Source organism: Trachinotus anak, unplaced genomic scaffold (genome assembly GCF_046630095.1).
Source record: "Trachinotus anak isolate AG129_WGS33_773 ecotype Australia unplaced genomic scaffold, CSIRO_AGI_Tana_v1 ptg000011l, whole genome shotgun sequence".
Classification (NCBI taxonomy): Eukaryota; Metazoa; Chordata; class Actinopteri; order Carangiformes; family Carangidae; genus Trachinotus; species Trachinotus anak.
The window spans coordinates 1,295,314-1,313,526 of record NW_027273862.1 but is presented as its reverse complement, the minus strand read 5'-3'; the positions used below and the strand labels follow the sequence as shown (position 1 = coordinate 1,313,526).

Here is an 18,213-nt window from a genome sequence, read left to right as displayed (position 1 = left end):
TTGTGCTTGAAGGAGTTGATGTGGTTGGACACACACAACATTTGAATTTAACCTTATAATCAAAACATTCTCGTTGAGGGCCTTGTTGGTCGTTGTGGCATATGAAACCCACATCTTTGTTACAAGTCACAACTTGTCCCACCTGTGACATATTAAATGTTGGGTAAAGAACAGCTCTACACTCGACATCTGTGGGATTTGAGCAAATGTGATAGCCAGCAGCAATTATACTCTGAATGGATTCATCTTCTCCACCCTCACGGCCTGGTGTGGGTTTGCTGAGATTAATCCAATCTGACCAAGAACATGTCATATTATGTCCCCCGGGGCAAGGTGTAGATGTAGTTGAGTGAGAAGTAGTTGTTGTTTGAGTTGGGGTAGATGGTGTAGTGGTTGAAGGTGACTGAGTTGTTGTTGTTTCAGTTGTTGTGGAAAGTGTAGTGGTTGAAGTAGTAGGTGAAGGTGGCTGGGTTGTTGTTGTTTCACTTGTGGTGGAAAGTGTAGTGGTTGAAGTAGTAGGTGAAGGTGGCTGGGCTGTTGTTGTTTCAGTTGTGGTAGAAGCTGTAGTGGCTGAAGTAGTAGTTGAAGGTGGCTGAGTTGTAGTTGTTTCAGTTGTGGTGGAAGGTGTAGTGGTTGAAGTAGTAGGTGAAGGTGGCTGGGCTGTTGTTTGAGTTGTGGTGGAAGGTGTAGTGGTTGAAGTAGTGGTTGAAGGTGGCTGAGTTGTAGTTGTTTCAGTTGTGGTGGAAGGTGTGGTGGTTGAAGTAGTAGTTGAAGGTGGCTGAGTTGTAGTTGTTTTAGTTGTTGTAGAAGGTGTGGCAGGAGTAGTTGTGGTTTCTGGTGTTGTAGTAGGAATTGTGCTTGAAGGAGTTGATGTGGTTGGACACACACAACATTTGAATTTAACCTTATAATCAAAACATTCTCGTTGAGGGCCTTGTTGGTCGTTGTGGCATATGAGACCCACATCTTTGTTACAAGTCACAACTTGTCCCACCTGTGACATATTAAATGTTGGGTAAAGAACAGCTCTACACTCGACATCTGTGGGATTTGAGCAAATGTGATAACCAGCAGCAATTATAGTCTGAATGGATTCATCTTCTCCACCCTCACGGCCTGGTGTGGGTTTGCCGAGATTAATCCAATCCGACCAAGAACATGTCATATTATGTCCCCCGGGGCAAGGTGTAGGTGTAGTTGGGTGAGAAGTAGTTGTTGTTTGAGTTGCGGTAGAGGGTGTAGTGGTTGAAGTAGTGGTTGAAGGTGGTTGAGTTGTCGCTGTTTCAGTTGTGGTGGTAGGTGTAGTGGTTGAAGTAGTGGTTGAAGGTGGCTGGGTTGTTGTTGTTTGAGTTGTGGTGGAAGGTGTAGTGGTTGAAGTAGTAGGTGAAGGTGGCTGGGTTGTTGTTGTTTGAGTTGTGGTGGAAGGTGTAGTGGTTGAAGTAGTAGTTGAAGGTGGCTGAGTTGTAGTTGTTTCAGTTGTTGTAGAAGGTGTGGTGGTTGAAGTAGTAGTTGAAGGTGGCTGAGTTGTCGCTGTTTCAGTTGTGGTGGTAGGTGTAGTGGTTGAAGTAGTGGTTGAAGGTGGCTGGGTTGTTGTTGTTTGAGTTGTGGTGGAAGGTGTAGTGGTTGAAGTAGTAGTTGAAGGTGGCTGGGTTGTTGTTGTTTCAGTTGTGGTGGAAGCGGAAGTGGTTGAAGTAGTGGTTGAAGGTGGCTGGGTTGTAGATGTTTCAGTGGTGGTGGAAGGTGTAGAGGTTGAAGTAGTAGGTGAAGGTGGCTGGGTTGTTGTTGTTTCAGTTGTGGTGGAAGCGGAAGTGGTTGAAGTAGTGGTTGAAGGTGGCTGGGTTGTAGTTGTTTCAGTTGTGGTGGAAGGTGTAGTGGTTGAAGTAGTAGGTGAAAGTGGCTGAGTTGTAGTTGTTTCAGTTGTTGTAGAAGGTTTGGTAGTAGTAGTTGTGGTTTTTGGTGTTGTAGTTGGAATTGTGCTTGAAGGAGTTGATGTGGTTGGACACACACAACATTTGAATTTAACCTTATAATCAAAACATTCTCGTTGAGGGCCTTGTTGGTCGTTGTGGCATATGAGACCCACATCTTTGTTACAAGTCACAACTTGTCCCACCTGTGACATATTAAATGTTGGGTAAAGAACAGCTCTACACTCAACATCTGTGGGATTTGAGCAAATGTGATAACCAGCAGCAATTATACTCTGAATGGATTCATCTTCTCCACCCTCACGGCCTGGTGTGGGTTTGCCGAGATTAATCCAATCCGACCAAGAACATGTCATATTCTGTCCCCCGGGGCAAGGTGTAGGTGTGGTTGAGTGAGAAGTAGTTGTTGTTTGAGTTGGGGTAGATGGTGTAGTGGTTGAAGTAGTGGTTGAAGGTGACTGAGTTGTTGTTGTTTCAGTTGTTGTGGAAAGTGTAGTGGTTGAAGTAGTAGGTGAAGGTGGCTGGGTTGTTGTTGTTTCAGTTGTGGTGGAAGGTGTAGTGGTTGAAGTAGTAGGTGAAGGTGGCTGAGTTGTAGTTGTTTCAGTTGTTGTAGAAGGTGTGGTGGTTGAAGTAGTAGTTGAAGGTGGCTGAGTTGTAGTTGTTTCAGTTGTTGTAGAAGGTGTGGTGGTTGAAGTAGTAGTTGAAGGTGGCTGGGCTGTTGTTTCAGTTGTGGTGGAAGGTGTAGTGGTTGAAGTAGTAGGTGAAAGTGGCTGAGTTGTAGTTGTTTCAGTTGTTGTAGAAGGTTTGGTAGTAGTGGTTGTGGTTTTTGGTGTTGTAGTTGGAATTGTGCTTGAAGGAGTTGATGTGGTTGGACACACACAACATTTGAATTTAACCTTATAATCAAAACATTCTCGTTGAGGGCCTTGTTGGTCGTTGTGGCATATGAGACCCACATCTTTGTTACAAGTCACAACTTGTCCCACCTGTGACATATTAAATGTTGGGTAAAGAACAGCTCTACACTCGACATCTGTGGGATTTGAGCAAATGTGATAGCCAGCAGCAATTATACTCTGAATGGATTCATCTTCTCCACCCTCACGGCCTGGTGTGGGTTTGCCGAGATTAATCCAATCCGACCAAGAACATGTCATATTCTGTCCCCCGGGGCAAGGTGTAGGTGTGGTTGAGTGAGAGGTAGTTGTTGTTTGAGTTGGGGTAGATGGTGTAGTGGTTGAAGTAGTGGTTGAAGGTGGCTGAGTTGTTGTTGTTTCAGTTGTTGTGGAAAGTGTAGTGGTTGAAGTAGTAGGTGAAGGTGGCTGGGTTGTTGTTGTTTCAGTTGCGGTGGAAGCGGAAGTGGTTGAAGTAGTGGTTGAAGGTGGCTGGGTTGTAGATGTTTCAGTGGTGGTGGAAGGTGTAGTGGTTGAAGTAGTAGGTGAAGGTGGCTGGGTTGTAGTTGTTTCAGTTGTGGTGGAAGGTGTAGTGGTTGAAGTAGTAGGTGAAAGTGGCTGAGTTGTAGTTGTTTCAGTTGTGGTGGAAGCGGAAGTGGTTGAAGTAGTAGTTGAAGGTGGCTGGGTTGTAGTTGTTTCAGTTGTGGTGGAAGGTGTAGTGGTTGAAGTAGTAGGTGAAAGTGGCTGAGTTGTAGTTGTTTCAGTTGTTGTAGAAGGTGTGGTGGTTGAAGTAGTAGTTGAAGGTGGCTGAGTTGTAGTTGTTTCAGTTGTGGTGGAAGGTGTGGTGGTTGAAGTAGTAGTTGAAGGTGGCTGGGCTGTTGTTGTTTCAGTTGTGGTGGAAGGTGTAGTGGTTGAAGTAGTAGGTGAAAGTGGCTGAGTTGTAGTTGTTTCAGTTGTTGTAGAAGGTTTGGTAGTAGTGGTTGTGGTTTTTGGTGTTGTAGTTGGAATTGTGCTTGAAGGAGTTGATGTGGTTGGACACACACAACATTTGAATTTAACCTTATAATCAAAACATTCTCGTTGAGGGCCTTGTTGGTCGTTGTGGCATATGAAACCCACATCTTTGTTACAAGTCACAACTTGTCCCACCTGTGACATATTAAATGTTGGGTAAAGAACAGCTCTACACTCGACATCTGTGGGATTTGAGCAAATGTGATAGCCAGCAGCAATTATACTCTGAATGGATTCATCTTCTCCACCCTCACGGCCTGGTGTGGGTTTGCTGAGATTAATCCAATCTGACCAAGAACATGTCATATTATGTCCCCCGGGGCAAGGTGTAGATGTAGTTGAGTGAGAAGTAGTTGTTGTTTGAGTTGGGGTAGATGGTGTAGTGGTTGAAGGTGACTGAGTTGTTGTTGTTTCAGTTGTTGTGGAAAGTGTAGTGGTTGAAGTAGTAGGTGAAGGTGGCTGGGTTGTTGTTGTTTCACTTGTGGTGGAAAGTGTAGTGGTTGAAGTAGTAGGTGAAGGTGGCTGGGCTGTTGTTGTTTCAGTTGTGGTAGAAGCTGTAGTGGCTGAAGTAGTAGTTGAAGGTGGCTGAGTTGTAGTTGTTTCAGTTGTGGTGGAAGGTGTAGTGGTTGAAGTAGTAGGTGAAGGTGGCTGGGCTGTTGTTTGAGTTGTGGTGGAAGGTGTAGTGGTTGAAGTAGTGGTTGAAGGTGGCTGGGTTGTAGTTGTTTCAGTTGTGGTGGAAGGTGAAGTGGTTGAAGTAGTAGGTGAAGGTGGCTGAGTTGTAGTTGTTTCAGTTGTAGTAGAAGGTGTGGCGGTAGAAGTTGTGGTTTCTGGTGTTGTAGTTGGAATTGTGCTTGAAGGAGTTGATGTGGTTGGACACACACAACATTTGAATTTAACCTTATAATCAAAACATTCTCGTTGAGGGCCTTGTTGGTCGTTGTGGCATATGAAACCCACATCTTTGTTACAAGTCACAACTTGTCCCACCTGTGACATGTTAAATGTTGGGTAAAGAACAGCTCTGCACTCGACCTCTGTGGGATTTGAGCAAATGTGATAACCAGCAGCGATTATACTCTGAATGGATTCATCTTCTCCACCCTCACGGCCTGGTGTGGGTTTGCCGAGATTAATCCAATCCGACCAAGAACATGTCATATTATGTCCCCCGGGGCAAGGTGTAGGTGAAGTTGGGTGAGAAGTAATTGTTGTTTGAGTTGGGGTAGATGGTGTAGTGGTTGAAGTAGTGGTTGAAGGTGGCTGAGTTGTCGCTGTTTCAGTTGTGGTGGAAGGTGTAGTGGTTGAAGTAGTGGTTGAAGGTGGCTGGGTTGTTGTTGTTTGAGTTGTTGTGGAAGGTTTAGTGGTTGAAGTAGTAGGTGAAAGTGGCTGAGTTGTAGTTGTTTCAGTGGTTGTAGAAGGTGTGGTGGTTGAAGTAGTAGGTGAAAGTGGCTGAGTTGTAGTTGTTTCAGTGGTTGTAGAAGGTGTGGTGGTTGAAGTAGTGGTTGAAGGTGGCTGAGTTGTCGCTGTTTCAGTTGCGGTGGTAGGTGTAGTGGTTGAAGTAGTGGTTGAAGGTGGCTGGGTTGTTGTTGTTTGAGTTGTGGTGGAAAGTGTAGTGGTTGAAGTAGTAGGTGAAGGTGGCTGAGTTGTAGTTGTTTCAGTGGTGGTGGAAGGTGTGGTGGTTGAAGTAGCAGTTGAAGGTGGCTGAGTTGTAGTTGTTTCAGTTGTTGTAGAAGGTTTGCCGGTTGTAGTTGTGGTTTCTGGTGTTGTAGTTGGAATTGTGCTTGAAGGAGTTGATGTGGTGGGACACAGACAACATTTGAATTTAACCTTATAATCAAAACATTCTCGTTGAGGACCTTGTTGGTCGTTGTGGCATATGACACCCACATCTTTGTTACAAGTCACAACTTGTCCCACCTGTGACATATTAAATGTTGGGTAAAGAACAGCTCTACACTCGACATCTGTGGGATTTGAGCAAATGTGATAGCCAGCAGCAATTATACTCTGAATGGATTCATCTTCTCCACCCTCACGGCCTGGTGTGGGTTTGCCGAGATTAATCCAATCCGACCAAGAACATGTCATATTATGTCCCCCGGGGCAAGGTGTAGGTGTAGTTGGGTGAGAAGTAGTTGTTGTTTGAGTTGGGGTAGATGGTGTAGTGGTTGAAGTAGTGGTTGAAGGTGGCTGAGTTGTCGCTGTTTCAGTTGTGGTGGAAGGTGTAGTGGTTGAAGTAGTAGGTGAAGGTGGCTGGGATGTTGTTTCAGTTGTGGTGGAAAGTGTAGTGGTTGAATTAGTAGTTAAAAGTGGTTGGGTTGTAGTTGTTTCAGTGGTGGTGGAAAGTGTAGTGGTTGAAGTAGTAGGTGAAGGTGGCTGGGCTGTTGTTGTTTCAGTTGTTGTAGAAGGTGTGGTGGTTGAAGTAGTTGTCGAAGGTGGCTGAGTTGTAGTTGTTTCAGTTGTGGTTGAAGGTGTGGCGGTAGTAGTTGTGGTTTCTGGTGTTGTAGTTGGAATTGTGCTTGAAGGAGTTGATGTGGTTGGACACACACAACATTTGAATTTAACCTTATAATCAAAACATTCTCGTTGAGGACCTTGTTGGTCGTTGTGGCATATGAGACCCACATCTTTGTTACAAGTCACAACTTGTCCCACCTGTGACATGTTAAATGTTGGGTAAAGAACAGCTCTACACTCGATGTCTGTGGGATTTGAGCAAATGTGATAACCAGCAGAGATTATACTCTGAATGGATTCATCTTCTCCACCTTTATGGCCTGGTGTGGGTTTGCCGAGATTAATCCAATCCGACCAAGAACATGTCATATTATGTCCCCCGGGGCAAGGTGTAGGTGTAGTTGGGTGAGAAGTAGTTGTTGTTTGAGTTGCGGTAGATGGTGTAGTGTTTGAAGTAGTGGTTGAAGGTGGCTGAGTTGTCGCTGTTTCAGTTGTGGTGGAAGGTGTAGTGGTTGAAGTAGTAGGTGAAGGTGGCTGAGTTGTAGTTGTTTCAGTTGTTGCAGAAGGTGTGGTGGTTGAAGTAGTAGCTGAAGGTGGCTGGGTTGTTGTTGTTTCAGTTGTGGTGGAAGGTGTAGTGGTTGAAGTAGTAGGTGAAGGTGGCTGAGTTGTAGTTGTTTCAGTTGTTGTAGAAGGTGTGGTGGTTGAAGTAGTAGTTGAAGGTGGCTGAGTTCTAGTTGTTTCAGTTGTTGTAGAAGGTTTACTGGTAGTAGTTGTGGTTTCTGGTGTTGTAGTTGGAATTGTGCTTGAAGGAGTTGATGTGGTTGGACACACACAACATTTGAATTTAACCTTATAATCAAAACATTCTCGTTGAGGGCCTTGTTGGTCGTTGTGGCATATGAGACCCACATCTTTGTTACAAGTCACAACTTGTCCCACCTGTGACATGTTAAATGTTGGGTAAAGAACAGCTCTACACTCGACCTCTGTGGGATTTGAGCAAATGTGATAACCAGCAGCAATTATACTCTGAATGGATTCATCTTCTCCACCCTCACGGCCTGGTGTAGGTTTGCCGAGATTAATCCAATCCGACCAAGAACATGTCATATTATGTCCCCCGGGGCAAGGTGTAGGTGAAGTTGAGTGAGAAGTAATTGTTGTTTGAGTTGGGGTAGATGGTGTAGTGGTTGAAGTAGTAGGTGAAGGTGGCTGAGTTGTAGTTGTTTCAGTGGTTGTAGAAGGTGTGGTGGTTGAAGTAGTAGGTGAAGGTGGCTGGGATGTTGTTGTTTCAGTTGTGGTGGAAAGTGTAGTGGTTGAATTAGTAGTTAAAAGTGGTTGGGTTATAGTTGTTTCAGTGGTGGTGGAAGGTGTAGTGGTTGAAGTAGTAGGTGAAGGTGGCTGGGCTGTTGTTGTTTCAGTTGTGGTGGAAGCTGTAGTGGTTGAAGTAGTGGTTGAAGGTTGCTGGTTTGTTGTTGTTTGAGTTGTGGTGGAAGGTGTAGTGGTTGAAGTAGTAGGTGAAGGTGGCTGAGTTGTAGTTGTTTCAGTTGTTGTAGAAGGTGTGGTGGTTGAAGTAGTAGTTGAAGGTGGCTGAGTTGTAGTTGTTTCAGTTGTTGTAGAAGGTGTGGTGGTTGAAGTAGTTGTCGAAGGTGGCTGAGTTGTAGTTGTTTCAGTTGTGGTTGAAGGTGTGGCGGTAGTAGTTGTGGTTTCTGGTGTTGTAGTTGGAATTGTGCTTGAAGGAGTTGATGTGGTTGGACACACACAACATTTGAATTTAACCTTATAATCAAAACATTCTCGTTGAGGACCTTGTTGGTCGTTGTGGCATATGAGACCCACATCTTTGTTACAAGTCACAACTTGTCCCACCTGTGACATGTTAAATGTTGGGTAAAGAACAGCTCTACACTCGATGTCTGTGGGATTTGAGCAAATGTGATAACCAGCAGAGATTATACTCTGAATGGATTCATCTTCTCCACCTTTATGGCCTGGTGTGGGTTTGCCGAGATTAATCCAATCCGACCAAGAACATGTCATATTATGTCCCCCGGGGCAAGGTGTAGGTGTAGTTGGGTGAGAAGTAGTTGTTGTTTGAGTTGCGGTAGATGGTGTAGTGGTTGAAGTAGTGGTTGAAGGTGGCTGAGTTGTCGCTGTTTCAGTTGTGGTGGAAGGTGTAGTGGTTGAAGTAGTAGGTGAAGGTGGCTGAGTTGTAGTTGTTTCAGTTGTTGTAGAAGGTGTGGTGGTTGAAGTAGTAGTTGAAGGTGGCTGGGTTGTTGTTGTTTCAGTTGTGGTGGAAGGTGTAGTGGTTGAAGTAGTAGGTGAAGGTGGCTGAGTTGTAGTTGTTTCAGTTGTTGTAGAAGGTGTGGTGGTTGAAGTAGTAGTTGAAGGTGGCTGAGTTCTAGTTGTTTCAGTTGTTGTAGAAGGTTTACTGGTAGTAGTTGTGGTTTCTGGTGTTGTAGTTGGAATTGTGCTTGAAGGAGTTGATGTGGTTGGACACACACAACATTTGAATTTAACCTTATAATCAAAACATTCTCGTTGAGGACCTTGTTGGTCGTTGTGGCATATGAAACCCACATCTTTGTTACAAGTCACAACTTGTCCCACCTGTGACATGTTAAATGTTGGGTAAAGAACAGCTCTACACTCGACATCTGTGGGATTTGAGCAAATGTGATAGCCAGCAGCAATTATACTCTGAATGGATTCATCTTCTCCACCCTCACGGCCTGGTGTGGGTTTGCCGAGATTAATCCAATCTGACCAAGAACATGTCATATTATGTCCCCCGGGGCAAGGTGTAGGTGTAGTTGGGTGTGAAGTAGTTGTTGTTTGAGTTGGGGTAGATGGTGTAGTGGTTGAAGTAGTAGTTGAAGGTGGCTGAGTTGTCGCTGTTTCAGTTGTGGTGGAAGGTGTAGTGGTTGAAGTAGTGGTTGAAGGTGGCTGGGATGTTGATGTTTCAGTTGTGGTGGAAGGTGTAGTGGTTGAAGTAGTAGGTGAAGGTGGCTGAGTTGTAGTTGTTTCAGTTGTTGTAGAAGGTGTGGTGGTTGCAGTAGTTGTCGAAGGTGGCTGAGTTGTAGTTGTTTCAGTTGTGGTTGAAGGTGTGGCGGTAGTAGTTGTGGTTTCTGGTGTTGTAGTTGGAATTGTGCTTGAAGGAGTTGATGTGGTTGGACACACACAACATTTGAATTTAACCTTATAATCAAAACATTCTCGTTGAGGACCTTGTTGGTCGTTGTGGCATATGAGACCCACATCTTTGTTACAAGTCACAACTTGTCCCACCTGTGACATGTTAAATGTTGGGTAAAGAACAGCTCTACACTCGATGTCTGTGGGATTTGAGCAAATGTGATAACCAGCAGAGATTATACTCTGAATGGATTCATCTTCTCCACCCTTATGGCCTGGTTTGGGTTTGCCGAGATTAATCCAATCCGACCAAGAACATGTCATATTATGTCCCCCGGGGCAAGGTGTAGGTGTAGTTGGGTGAGAAGTAGTTGTTGTTTGAGTTGCGGTAGATGGTGTAGTGGTTGAAGTAGTGGTTGAAGGTGGCTGAGTTGTCGCTGTTTCAGTTGTGGTGGAAGGTGTAGTGGTTGAAGTAGTAGGTGAAGGTGGCTGAGTTGTAGTTGTTTCAGTTGTTGTAGAAGGTGTGGTGGGTGAAGTAGTAGTTGAAGGTGGCTGAGTTGTAGTTGTTTCAGTTGTGGTGGAAGGTGTGGTGGTTGAAGTAGTAGTTGAAGGTGGCTGAGTTGTAGTTGTTTCAGTTGTTGTAGAAGGTTTCCCGGTTGTAGTTGTGGTTTCTGGTGTTGTAGCTGGAATTGTGCTTGAAGGAGTTGATGTGGTGGGACACAGACAACATTTGAATTTAACCTTATAATCAAAACATTCTCGTTGAGGACCTTGTTGGTCGTTGTGGCATATGAGACCCACATCTTTGTTACAAGTCACAACTTGTCCCACCTGTGACATGTTAAATGTTGGGTAAAGAACAGCTCTACACTCGACATCTGTGGGATTTGAGCAAATGTGATAACCAGCAGCGATTATACTCTGAATGGATTCATCTTCTCCACCCTCACGGCCAGGTGTAGGTTTGCCGAGATTAATCCAATCCGACCAAGAACATGTCATATTATGTCCCCCGGGGCAAGGTGTAGGTGTAGTTGGGTGAGAAGTAGTTGTTGTTTGAGTTGGGGTAGATGGTGTAGTGGTTGAAGTAGTGGTTGAAGGTGGCTGAGTTGTCGCTGTTTCAGTTGTGGTGGACGGTGTAGTGGTTGAAGTAGTAGGTGAAGGTGGCTGGGATGTTGTTGTTTCAGTTGTGGTGGAAAGTGCAGTGGTTGAATTAGTAGTTAAAAGTGGTTGGGTTATAGTTGTTTCAGTGGTGGTGGAAGGTGTAGTGGTTGAAGTAGTAGGTGAAGGTGGCTGGGCTGTTGTTGTTTCAGTTGTGGTGGAAGCTGTAGTGGTTGAAGTAGTGGTTGAAGGTTGCTGGTTTGTTGTTGTTTGAGTTGTGGTGGAAGGTGTAGTGGTTGAAGTAGTAGGTGAAGGTGGCTGAGTTGTAGTTGTTTCAGTTGTTGTAGAAGGTGTGGTGGTTGAAGTAGTAGTTGAAGGTGGCTGAGTTGTAGTTGTTTCAGTTGTTGTAGAAGGTGTGGTGGTTGAAGTAGTTGTCGAAGGTGGCTGAGTTGTAGTTGTTTCAGTTGTGGTTGAAGGTGTGGCGGTAGTAGTTGTGGTTTCTGGTGTTGTAGTTGGAATTGTGCTTGAAGGAGTTGATGTGGTTGGACACACACAACATTTGAATTTAACCTTATAATCAAAACATTCTCGTTGAGGACCTTGTTGGTCGTTGTGGCATATGAGACCCACATCTTTGTTACAAGTCACAACTTGTCCCACCTGTGACATGTTAAATGTTGGGTAAAGAACAGCTCTACACTCGATGTCTGTGGGATTTGAGCAAATGTGATAACCAGCAGAGATTATACTCTGAATGGATTCATCTTCTCCACCTTTATGGCCTGGTGTGGGTTTGCCGAGATTAATCCAATCCGACCAAGAACATGTCATATTATGTCCCCCGGGGCAAGGTGTAGTTGGGTGAGAAGTAGTTGTTGTTTGAGTTGCGGTAGATGGTGTAGTGGTTGAAGTAGTGGTTGAAGGTGGCTGAGTTGTCGCTGTTTCAGTTGTGGTGGAAGGTGTAGTGGTTGAAGTAGTAGGTGAAGGTGGCTGAGTTGTAGTTGTTTCAGTTGTTGTAGAAGGTTTACTGGTAGTAGTTGTGGTTTCTGGTGTTGTAGTTGGAATTGTGCTTGAAGGAGTTGATGTGGTTGGACACACACAACATTTGAATTTAACCTTATAATCAAAACATTCTCGTTGAGGACCTTGTTGGTCGTTGTGGCATATGAAACCCACATCTTTGTTACAAGTCACAACTTGTCCCACCTGTGACATGTTAAATGTTGGGTAAAGAACAGCTCTACACTCGACATCTGTGGGATTTGAGCAAATGTGATAGCCAGCAGCAATTATACTCTGAATGGATTCATCTTCTCCACCCTCACGGCCTGGTGTGGGTTTGCCGAGATTAATCCAATCCGACCAAGAACATGTCATATTATGTCCCCCGGGGCAAGGTGTAGGTGTAGTTGGGTGTGAAGTAGTTGTTGTTTGAGTTGGGGTAGATGGTGTAGTGGTTGAAGTAGTAGTTGAAGGTGGCTGAGTTGTCGCTGTTTCAGTGGTGGTGGAAGGTGTAGTGGTTGAAGTAGTGGTTGAAGGTGGCTGGGATGTTGATGTTTCAGTTGTGGTGGAAGGTGTAGTGGTTGAAGTAGTAGGTGAAGGTGGCTGAGTTGTAGTTGTTTCAGTTGTTGTAGAAGGTGTGGTGGTTGAAGTAGTAGTTGAAGGTGGCTGAGTTGTAGTTGTTTCAGTTGATGTAGAAGATGTGGCGGTAGTAGTTGTGGTTTCTGGTGTTGTTGTTGGAATTGTGCTTGAAGGAGTTGATGTGGTTGGACACACACAACATTTGAATTTAACTTTATAATCAAAACATTCTCGTTGAGGACCTTGTTGGTCGTTGTGGCATATGAGACCCACATCTTTGTTACAAGTCACAACTTGTCCCACCTGTGACATATTAAATGTTGGGTAAAGAACAGCTCTACACTCGACATCTGTGGGATTTGAGCAAATGTGATAACCAGCAGCGATTATACTCTGAATGGATTCATCTTCTCCACCCTCACGGCCTGGTGTGGGTTTGCCGAGATTAATCCAATCCGACCAAGAACATGTCATATTATGTCCCCCGGGGCAAGGTGTAGGTGTAGTTGGGTGTGAAGTAATTGTTGTTTGAGTTGTGGTGGAAGGTGTAGTGGTTGAAGTAGTAGGTGAAGGTGGCTGAGTTGTAGTTGTTTCAGTTGTTGTAGAAGGTGTGGTGGTTGAAGTAATAGTTGAAGGTGGCTGAGTTGTAGTTGTTTCAGTTGTGGTAGAATGTGTGGTGGTTGAAGTAATAGTTGAAGGTGGCTGAGTTGTAGTTTTTTCAGTTGTGGTAGAAGGTGTAGTGGTTGAAGTAGTCGGTGAAGGTGGCTGAGTTGTAGTTGTTTCAGTTGTGGTAGAATGTGTGGTGGTTGAAGTAGTCATTGTTTCAATTGTGCTGGAAGGTGTAGGTGTTGAAGTAGTAGTTGAAGGTGACTGGGTTGTCATTGTTTCAGTTTTGGTAGTTGTTACAGTAGTGATAGTAGTACTTACAGGATTTGATGTGGTGGTGCATTGTACTTTCTTGCAACACTTTACTCTAATTTCATAATCTAAACATATGGGGGGAAATTGCAAGCTGTTCTTACACAGGAGTCCTACTTGCGTGTTGCACGTTACTGTTTGATGTAATTGCTTTATTGGAATCCCTGGATAATGCACCCCTTGACACTCTACTTCCACTGGATTCTCACAAATGTCATATCCCTTCTGGATGATGCTTTTGATGGTTTCATCGTCCCCTCCATCAGGGCCATATTGCGGGTAGTTTGAGTTTATCCATTTTGACCAGAAGCATACGTTTTCTTGGCAAGGTGTTTCGGTAACCTGTCTTGTTGTTGTAGGTATTATTGGCGGTTTAGTGGTTGAACTTGGAGGGACTGACGATGGAGTAGGTTCTGTTGGGCAGGCACTATAGTCACAACACAGAACTCTGATTTGGTAGTTGAAGCACAAGGGCAGTGGCCCTGACTGATCTTCATTTCTGCATGTCAGCCCCTTAGCTTGATCACATTGCACGACCTGTCCCACATTTTCAATGGAAACATTAGGGAATTTCTCTGCCCTGCACTGGATCTGGCTTGGCTTATCACATATTTTGTACCCTGCCGCTATAATTTTTTCATAAGTTTCATTGTCTCCTCCTGGAGTTCCCAGTGTGGGGAAGCTGGTATCATACCATGGCGACCATTCACAAGGATTGCATGTGACTGTAACTGACACTGTGGACACATATAATACAGGCATTGGTTATGTGATAAATCTTATACTACACATCTGATTATGTCTTTAGTCTCCAAAAGGAAAACCTTCAACATACCCGGTGTGGTTGATGTAAAAACAAAGGTAGTTGGAGACTGGCTGGCTGCAGTAGTGCTGGCAGTTGGCATATGTGTTGTTGGACTAGGTACTGGGCATGGGTGTGAACTCTTGTCAATGGTACCATTCTTCCCACACACTGCTGTGATGCAGTTACCATGTCCATCTGTTGTGTTATAGATGGTTTCGCCAGGGAGATGTTGTGTTCCATTATATGTGCAAGTACAGGCTGTAGAAAGAGGAGATGTATTATTTACATATCAACCATAACCTAATCTAATATGTATTTTTAAAACCCATAATCTGTCCAAATCTTTGCATACCTTGAGCATCATAATGGCATGTGATGGTCATTGAACTGCATATACTTCAAGAGAAAAAACATGATTTGTCAGTTTTGATTTCTTTCATTTCATTTGAACCTGCCATTTATATTGCCTTTATTGGCACATGTAAGACATGCAAGACCTACCATGTATGACAGTTTTCAGTTGTTGGCACTTTGTCACCATTATCATAGTGTCTCCCCTCATTATCGTAGCAGCCACATTGTTCTTTTACAACACATGTCATTGTATCCTCATCAAAGTATGGCTGAGAAGGAGGACATTTTGGATAGCAACCTAATTAAAAAAACAAACAGCTGTTCATACACTGAAGTATACAGTTTTTAAAATGCAACTGCAACAAATACAGCCAGTGTAAAAAAGAAAACTGATGAGTTATGATTCATCTTTAGTTTAATTTGATTAGCAGATTAGGCCAAGTCATAAAATTCTTATCTTGTACCTTCTAAAGGAGGTATTTGCATAGAGCAGCTGCCTGAGGGGTTCCTGCAGGTTTTCATACAAGGAGATCCACATGGCATGTAGTGCCACTCACATTCGCCAGGGGGATTGTAGTAATCACAGAAGATAGCTGAAAAAGATAATAAAACTTATTCGTTATTGAGGCGACCTGATAGCTGAGTGGTTCGGTTGCATACCACATGGGCACAATGCTCTAGAGTCAGCGAGTCCCCGGTTTGACTCCCGACTGTCCAGACTCTTTGCTGCATGTCATTTCCCTTCTCTCTGTCCTATTTCCTGTCACTTTCCACGACCCTGTCAACTAATGAGGGCATAAAATGGCCAAAATTAATAAATCCTGCTGTGAGTGATGAGAAGTTGACTTCTCCAACCTAAAGGCCACTACTCCTCCAGTTTAAATGAAAATGATTAGTCCATTTTGTATTCAATGTTATTGTTACCATGAAGTTATATGCCTTGGAGTAGACTAAAAAAGATTTTTAAATGTAATTTTCCTTTTAATTTTGGCAGTAATCATTTTATTATGTATTGTCACTCAACAAGGACCATTGAGGGATGCCATAATTGCACCTTACAAATACATGTGGAGAAACTGGTGGAGATTGTACTAGACTAATGTTACAGTATGTTGTTTGGAAAAATCAAAGATCTAATCCTTAAGTACTACAGTAAATTTAGCTTGATTATCATTTTTGAGAGGAGTTCTCAGACCGGCATGTCCATTAGGGGGAGCTAAGAACTGTTTTCACCAACTATCTTTTTCCTTGCCATTCTTCTCAAGGCAACTGGTTCATATTGAAAAGACCCTACTACCAAGAGTAGTGTATGATGCCATTTGGGTTTTCATAATTGACTGCAGAGTGACCATAACATCAGTTGATGGGCCTGGAAAATCTTATCACTTGGGCAGGAATGAGCTTCCAGACAGTAAAATCCAGGTTCCTGATATTGTTTAAGGGCAGAGTGGTGGATAATTTTCATTTCCATCTCAGAGAAACCAGCCTTGGCAAAATCTTCAACTGCCATCTGTAAGATACAGCTGATGTTCAGTCACTCATTCAGAATCTCAAGACCTTGCTTATTTTGTTGGAAAAATCAGACTTACCCAGCAAATTCAAAGCTTGAATATTCCAACATGGCATCCTCTGTTGTGTCCTCTGACTTTTGGTTAATGAGGTACCATCTACACGTGAAGTGAAGATGAATATCAACAGCCAGTCATCTGGCCTGATCTCCCTTGTATCTTCAGCTACACAGCTCTGCAGTTCCAAAAATAGTGGGATTCTATTGACCACAAAGTGTTGCCTGTAGATTCATAGATGTCATAGAAGTTGTATCACCCATTGATTGCTTTCACTTGAGGAGGTGAGCAGCCTCGACCAAAGTTTAGGGTGACTTAAGGCCTACTCCTTACATTGACTGACCAGCAGTGGTGTGTGAACCTATGCAGACATGCTCAAGTTCCTGATGCTGCTGTGAGAAGCTTCAAAAGCAGATGTTCATATTTGTGCTCTGGGTGTCACATTCTGAAGTTGTCATTTCACATTTTTATTGGTGAACAATCTGAAGAAGAAGGTCTAAATGAATATGAGCCTGCAAGAAGGCACGCGCCAGGAGGTCGAGATTAGCGAAATGGATGACTGAGTTGTGCTGGTGCCATGGGTGCCACTCCTGTCAGCTAAGAACAGGAAACTGAGGCTAAATTTTGCACGGACACACCAAAATTGGACAACAGAAGATTGGAATAACATTGCCTGAACTGATGTGTCTCAATTTCTGCTGCAACATTAAGATGGAAGGGACAGAATTTGGCATAAACAACATGAAAGCGTGGATCCATCCTGCCTTGTATAAATGTTTCAGCCCCTTTGTACCAATTGAGCATCGTTTAAATACCACAGCCTACCTGAGTATTGTTACTGATCATGTCCATCCCTTTATGACCACAGTTTACCCATCTTCTGATGGCTGCTTCCAGCAGGATAATACACCATGTCACAAAGCTCAAATCATCTCAAACTGGTTTCTTGAACATGTACTCAGATGACCTCCACAAGGATGAGGTGGAACGGGAGACTCACATCATGGATGTGCAGCCAACAAATCTGCAGCAAGTGTGTGATGCTATCATGTCAATATGGACCAAAATCTCTGAGAGATGTTTCCAGCACCTTGCTGAATTTATGTCACAAAGAATTAAGGCAGTTCTGAAGGCAAAAGGGGTTCAACCTAGTACTAGCAAGGTGTACCTAATAAAGTGGCCGGTTCAGGCATTGTTAATTTTCCTGTTTAATTTTCCTGGTTACAAAAAAATGTGAAATGGGTGTGGGCTGAATAGTGTCTGGAGGCTATAATTCAGATCAAGGCACTTGTCCAGTGATAATGAAAGCTCCAGACTTGCTTGCTGTGAATGCATGTGATGTAGAGATCAAAGTTTCAGTCACCTTGAGTCAGGTGAGGCCAGTTACAAGAGACCAATGGCATACTATTATAAAAAGACTCAACAAATATCAACAACTGAGAGAGGCTTTAGCTTTGGTGTTCACTGTAAAGCATTTTGAGATTCATACATACTTGATATTCCAAGGGCTGAGAAAATTCCAAGTTAAGGTGGTAAAAATTACTAAAAATAATGAATAGGGAGATTTCCATGTGTAAATCATCTTGGCCAGTTTATTTTAGCTTTGTATTTCTGAAAAGGAAGAAAAAAATTGAAGAAATTCTGATGAGTTGATCTCAAATTCAAGAGGGCAGGTCTTACTGAATGAGACTGCCCAAGGAGAGACACAAGAGGGCAGCAAGAGTAGAGATGTAGATGCTTGAGAGTGCTGTGCTGCAGATGAATGCACAGACCAACATTTTGTTGCGACTGTGATAGACAATGAATGAAGACCCTCATTCCTGAAGTATTTTGGTTTAGTTTCTGCATCTGCAACCTAACTGAAATGAAGCCAACGTCCAGCTCCATCCGTACAGCTGTTGACATGAGAGGAGCACCAACCTGTAAGCCAACTTGACCAAGCTAGCACAGCCTCGCAGATGATGGGGTGAGGGGTGACGCCATGGGTAGCATATAGACCCGAAACAGACAGATGATCAAGCTCATTCAGGTTTTGGATAAGGCCTTCATCTTTCTATTGAAGTTTTGATATCCATAAATAGTTATATATGTGGTTTTACTTACCAAAAACCATCGTAATGTAGTTTTACATCTCTTGTCCCAGGCTTCTCTCTGGAGCTCTAACAACAGGTAGGTCAGACTTTCAGCCACACAAGTGTTTGTTTTGACTTTGTTATTAAAGTAAAGCGACTGGAGTGATCACAACACTCACTATCAGCGCTTTGCATCACTCCTTCTGGGTGCAGAAAAAGAGAATTACTCATGAAGAAAGTGCTGTTATTCAGATTCACAGAAACTTACCCAGTAATTCATTAATATAGGATCACCAAGGATATCCTCCAGTAATTCATAACTATCCACGCCCTCGATTCTGAAGTAAATCGTTAATTAATCATTAATGATTCATTATCAAGTCATTCCTG

The 18,213-nt window shown here is 43.5% G+C and overlaps 1 protein-coding gene across 1 annotated transcript in view; it reads right to left on the bottom strand.

The window, feature by feature from the left end:
• Window positions 1-18,213, bottom strand: part of LOC139628022 (mucin-5AC-like) — a 117,364-nt gene that overhangs the window by 82,476 nt on the left and 16,675 nt on the right. Inside the window, exons 27-33 of the mRNA XM_071489329.1 lie at window positions 14,651-14,779; window positions 14,334-14,484; window positions 14,185-14,228; window positions 13,863-14,090; window positions 6,355-13,764; window positions 2,462-5,358; window positions 572-1,624 (exon numbers count right to left, since the gene is read on the bottom strand). Coding sequence (XP_071345430.1) covers window positions 572-1,624; window positions 2,462-5,358; window positions 6,355-13,764; window positions 13,863-14,090; window positions 14,185-14,228; window positions 14,334-14,484; window positions 14,651-14,779 — 11,912 coding nt within the window. The remainder of the gene's footprint in view (window positions 1-571; window positions 1,625-2,461; window positions 5,359-6,354; window positions 13,765-13,862; window positions 14,091-14,184; window positions 14,229-14,333; window positions 14,485-14,650; window positions 14,780-18,213) is intronic.